The 6,106-nt window shown below is 32.6% G+C and overlaps 1 protein-coding gene across 1 annotated transcript; it reads right to left on the bottom strand.

Moving 5' to 3' along the window:
* Positions 1 to 1,418: 1,418 nt before the first annotated feature.
* Positions 1,419 to 4,069, bottom strand: LOC112512476 (thiosulfate sulfurtransferase 16, chloroplastic-like). The gene is made up of 7 exons (XM_025118462.1): positions 3,849 to 4,069; positions 3,646 to 3,753; positions 3,307 to 3,423; positions 3,150 to 3,223; positions 2,468 to 2,538; positions 2,327 to 2,380; positions 1,419 to 1,803 (listed from the first exon to the last, which is right to left on the bottom strand). Exons 1-7 carry the CDS (start codon positions 3,932 to 3,934, stop codon positions 1,729 to 1,731), a joined length of 585 nt encoding a protein of 194 aa, XP_024974230.1. The 5' UTR covers positions 3,935 to 4,069; the 3' UTR covers positions 1,419 to 1,728.
* Between the last annotated feature and the right edge of the window lie 2,037 nt (positions 4,070 to 6,106).

Genomic DNA, 6,106 nt, shown 5'->3' with positions numbered 1-6,106 from the left:
GCGAGACGAGTAGATCTTTTTTTTTCTCCGTACAAGACCTTCCTATGCAGCAAACCGTCCAAGTTCTTGGGAACTATCGATCTAGTCATGTGCATAAATTGGATCCAAGAAGTCAAACAAGCTTTTTCATTCTAGTGACTATGATGATCCATGAATTGAAAATATTTCTCAACTATTTTTGTCTTTTCGAGATATTTTGAAAACAATATCAAATAATAAGAAAGATATTGTTGAAGCGTAACTTCATCTCACTTAGGAAGTTGCATACATGAAAGAGATTGCCATCTGAAGTCCCATATTTCAAACTGACATCATACACAACTTATGTCAGTCACTTTGGGCTTGAGGTTTGTACCGGTTAGTCGCACATCGATTTAACATAAATTTTAGGACATTTAATATACACACCATGTCACTCTATACATACATATATTGCACTTGGTATTTTTTCTAAAATCTTGTAAAATATTGGGAGTATATTGTACTTGTTGATGGACCCCTTCGTATGTGGTTTCCTTGTGTTTTGGGGTTTCCAAGTAAATCTACGTGTCTCCCTACTATTTGATGTTATCTGCTTATTTGATTGATTGTGTTGGTATATCTCTATATACCCAACGTTTTCATAATTAGCGTAATCCCATTTTAGTGTTGTATTTGTTTCAACATTTTTTATGATCGAATTTTGTTTTCGTATTGGTGAAGTTTGTGGACAAAGCTATTGCTACGTCAAGATCACCTGGTATATTAGTTGGAGTTCCGTTACTAAGACACTGTTTCCCAAACTAGCTGGCAAGTAAGTTATTGGCTAATAAACTAGATGATAAACAAGTCATGTTTGATAAAAAAAACAATAGATAGGAAGCTACATAACAATATATCATGATCAAATAATAAGCCATTTACGTAAAATATAAGGGGTTAATCAGGGGCGGTCATAGAATATATGGGGTATAATCATGGGTGAACCTATGAACGCCCCCGTGGTCTTGTGCACTCAATTGACTTTCGTAAGTGAAATATTTTTTGGGCTATGAAAGACGCACCCACTATACTTTAAGGGGTACTCCAGGATATTAAAACGTCCAAGAAACACCAACCAAAAAACCGAGGGCCTTTCGAAATCAACCAAAAAACTAAAAAAATCATTAAAAACAACCAAAAACTTTAAAAGATCTCTGGAAACACTGAAACTATGCAAAAACGCATCAAATGACTTTGCAACCGTTAATCCAACTTAAAAATATATTCACTCAACAAAAATCTTAGATCCTACGTAGAATAAAAAAAAAAGCGGAAAATATATCACATAAAGTTATCTGAAATACCTTTTAAAAAATTTAAAAATCTAACTTATGACTTACCAAACGATGTGAAACTGATAATTCTTAAATAAAAGTACATGAAAACGACTGAAAGTAAAAGACAAAAGTAGATTAAAAAAATCAACTCATTCAAAGATTTAGAAGCATTCTCAACAATCCCATACCCCAAATCCGAATAAAAAACACTTCAAAATGCTATGTTTTTCAATTTTGACAAGTAACGAACGTGCAACCAAACGAAACATCACGGCAATCTTGTCCATAAATGGATCAAGAACCATACCAGTATCATCTGCTAGCTATTATATGTGCATTATATCTAACCTTCTTTCTATTTACAATCTAACATTATTCATGCTTAATTACTTGCATAAAGAACCCTTCATTTTATTTGTGCTCACAATAATCAAGACTCGATAGGAAGCCCATTTTTATTCCACGCAGCATATCCGCCCGCTATGTCCATCACTCCCGTGAAACCCTGCACAAATGCACAAGAGGAGTTCAATAACCAGAGCTGAGGCACGTATACAAAGTCATCCGATCCGGTTATATCTGACTAAACCAATTAGAACCGACTGACAATAATTGGATCGGATTAGATCCAAATTTTCAACATTCAAATTGGATCACTCGATTTTTGGATGGAACTGAACCAAATCAATTCAATGACGGTTTTACGATATTGTTTTTCATTGATATTTGTGTATTGTTTTTCTAAGAAATTACAAAAATGAATGAATAAATGGTTGAAAATTGTATCAAGATATTGAATAAATCCACTTCGGTCTGATGGATAACCAATAGTAACATCCAATTGATGAAACTGATCCCATCAGATTGATTGTCCAATGATAATTGGATCAAATACAATGGCAAAATCTACATCCAATAAATAATTGGACAGCATCAAATCCACCTAAATCATTTAGATTTCAACCGATAAACAACAAGACTCCGACCATTTGGTATTCATGATTCGATTAAACGTTATGCACACTTACAGCAGAAAGAAGATCCATGGCAGCCATAAGCGACCTTTTACCCAATTGGCATCCCTGTTCATTACATACAGATTCATATAAGTGATTGAAAGATTGATTGCAATTGAGACCTCGAGCCGCAGGTTAGCGTTTATAACTTACAACGATAATTTCATCATCTTTTCCAAAGTGGGACAAGACTTCCTCCACAAAATCGGGGTTTTTCGTCATCCCTGTTTTATCATATATACCAACAAGAAATCGTTATAGAACCGAAAGTTGAGTTTCAGAAATACCATGAAGAAAAAGTCGAGCATAAGCCAAAAACTAGCTACCAATCAACCATGCAATACTGGTAACGTATCATTGCAGTTCCAGATCGGCTAGACACATACTCTTTTTATAATTAATTTTTATATAAATAATCATTTTATTTTATTTTTCATATGTGGGTCCTATTTGCATTCCGATAAGATTTACTGTGTTCGTTTGGTTTTCACCACACAACGACCATTACATTTACCTCAATTACCTTTTTTTTATTAGTCTAGATATCCAACCCGCTATGCGAGCCGACTAATCCTAGGTCGACCACCTGTTTTGCAGATAGCCCGAGTCACCGCATTTGAACCTCTACGGCTACAAAGGGATTTTTATTCCTCCTTGGATTTGAACCTAGAACCTCTAGGTACTTTTGACCTTTGAAGCCAAACTCAAACCAACCAGGCTCCACCCTTATCTTTCTCAATTACCTTCTTCCCCATTACTGTATTTCCAAATCCTTCATAAACTGGTTTTTCAATCAAGGGATTTAAGGTTTATTTAGAAAAAAGGAGAAAGAAACCTGATCCAAGTCTGAACATGTAAGGAATATTAATGGCCCCAACAGCATGTCCAGCAGAGAACTCTTCAGGTGTTCTACAGTACACAAAACATTATTAACAATTTATACCCCTAAACAATTACATAATGAATTCTAGACCCCTCCAACTTTCAGTTACCTCACATCCAAATAACGGTGACCGGCTTGATGAAGCTCATGTGCCACTCGAACCGGCACCGACGTAGGTGTCACCGGCGTGGCGGGCTTCACATTCTCTCCCACCGTAGCCATCCAACTGTTTCACAATTATCCATCAATAATCGGGTTTCTGAATTCTAATCTGATATCAGTTCAATTAGGTTTTTCAACAAGGAATTTGGTAATCTGTAATGGAATTAGATTTGGATTTTATGTCAAATTTGTAATTTAGTCAATATCGATTTGGAACTTGAACTTGAATTTGAAATTGAAACGAAGATGTTTTTGATCCAGAAAAACCCTAAAATTCTCGCCTCACCTGAAATTCAACTTTCTCTTGCCAATGCCATTGCCATTGCCATTTCTACGGCTGCGTTGATTCGATAACTGAGCCTTCGTCGTCGAAATCGACGAACGCAGTTCGAGTCTGGAACACCCAATTACAAACACGATTATTTCATCAAATCATTCATTTACTATCGAATTCAATGTGTTGAAATTACATTAAAAGTAAAATAAAACCTTCGATCGGCGACGCATTTCGAGGGAGACAAACGAGGAACTGAAGAGATCAGAGAAGAAACAGCAATCTGTGTAGCCATCGTCATAATACCCTTAAAATCAAAATCTAGGGTTTTTGTGTAGATCGATGATGTTGGTGTTTGATGAAGAAGATGTATGGGTTTTTGTATGGTTTGTAATGGTGGAGTATGGGCAGTTGTATGGTGATGTAAGATTTGTAAATTGTATATATAGAGAGGAATGATGGGACGCCATGAATGCGAATTATGAGGTTGGTGTGGATGATTCAGAAGTTTTGGATAATTTGCGTGAGTCATCGTGATGATCGCACAAGATAAGTTCAAAAAACGACCATTTCCCACTTCTGCTCCTTGACACGTGTCTTCTAACAAAATTGGAATGCTCCTCTATCCGTTTACTCCTTTTGTTAAATTTTTTAGAATCACATAAACTAATTTATTAAAATGCTATTTAAAACACACTTGCTTTTTTTCAATTACATCACTTATTGATTTATTATTTATTATTATTGAAATATTACTCATTTAATATAACGAGATATATTTTGATTTTATTATTTTATTTTATTTTTTCATCACAATCGATATTATAATATAGTTTTTATGTGATATTGAGAAAATGATAATATTTTTTATTTTTGAACAAAATATAAATACAAAGATATTATAAAATATTTAAAAAAATACCAAACTAACTATTTAATTTTTTTTATGTATTTTTGTAATGTATTTTTTTTTATTTTTGGTTTAATAATATATTTTTATAAGAATAATAATTAATTATTTTATTAGAACTCGATAATTATCTTAATTATATTTTAGATTTTTTATATTTTAAAATAAGATGTTTATTTTTTATTTGATTAAGTTTATACACAGTTAGTTATACGATTTCAAACATCTATCTTTAACAAGTTGTACTTATACATAATTACTTGTAATCTTGAATTTTAAGTAATATACATTAATACACAATATTTCATGCATAAAAAATAGTTTTTAAAAGTTTTTGTCAAATGCTTTATAATATACTATAGATTATTAATAAATAAAACAATAGATTTTCTATAAATATAATAATTAATTTAAAATTCTTTTAATCAATATTTATATTATTTATTTTTTTTATCATTTTTTAGTATTTTTTTAACCTATGATCATCTATTTTACGAATATTCATGACGAAAGATCTGTCACGAGAATTATTATGAATATCTTTATCATATTATACATCGTAAATATTTACAAAAAGATAATGAATTTATTCAATATAAATATTTGTTACAACATTTATGATGAATATTTTATCATATTATCCGTCATAAATACTTACAAAACGACGATTCCTAAGTATCAAACTCCTACATAAACCATCTTTAAATTTCGAAGGGAAATCTTTGTCACCTTATATTGAAATATGCTTAACGTGTCCCCTGTTACAAAATTATGTTCGATTTTTTTTAAATACTCCTTACATCACCTGACAATAAAAAACAAGCTGATGCATTTAAAAAACAATGGTGAAATTTCGGCAAAATAGTACGGCTAAACCACCTTCGGTAGTTTGTCGTTGCCTAGATATTTATCAGAGGTATGACTTAAAAGATGCGACATTCCAATAGAACGCTATCGAGCATCAACCACCTCTCGTGTTCATGAATCAAAATTTCTATATAAAACCAAATCGAACATGAATTATTTACACGTGATCGGCGATCCCATTTTTCTAGTCCAAGTTTCTATTTTGTCTTCTTAGTTTCAATTTAGTCTTGTTACACTCGTTATCAAGACAACAAAGATCAAGAGAGTGTAAGCATTGTTCGAATCTGATTATATGCCAGGAGAAGAACGTATAAACATCGATAATTTTTTCTGAACGAAGTCATGGGATTCTTGTTCCATTTAATTTTTAAAAGTATATAATATTTATATATGACAAATTAAACTCAAACACATTTCACATCTTTCGTGAAATTTAAACCTTTGACCTTCAATTAAGTGGGGTTGCCAAGGACTGCTGGGACCAAGGATCCTTACAAAGAGAGAAAACGAAAAAGACGAGAGAGGGGAGAGGGAAAGACTAAGGGGTCGTTTGTTAAACGCTTACTTCGTAAGTGTTTACTGGATAAATTTCCTCATTGGATAAATATGACAAGGGCCAAGAATCTTACCGGGTAAGAGTAATGAAAAGATGAAGAGTCTTACTCCGTAAGTGAAGATAACGACTCTTACCCAGGT

Source organism: Cynara cardunculus, assembly GCF_001531365.2.
Source record: "Cynara cardunculus var. scolymus isolate 2C chromosome LG 5, CcrdV1, whole genome shotgun sequence".
NCBI lineage: Eukaryota > Viridiplantae > Streptophyta > Magnoliopsida > Asterales > Asteraceae > Cynara > Cynara cardunculus.
Note: the sequence above shows the minus strand (reverse complement) of the source record. Positions and strands in the feature narration are given on the sequence as shown.

Coding starts and splice junctions, on each gene's coding strand:
- LOC112512476 (XM_025118462.1), bottom strand. CDS start 3,934: ATGACGATGGCTACACAGATTGCTGTTTCTTCTCTGATCTCTTCAGTT. Junction 2,539..3,149: donor CATGTTCAGACTTGGATCAG/GTTTCTTTCTCC, acceptor ATGATAAAACAG/GGATGACGAAAAACCCCGAT. Junction 2,381..2,467: donor AAGATGATGAAATTATCGTT/GTAAGTTATAAA, acceptor TGTAATGAACAG/GGATGCCAATTGGGTAAAAG.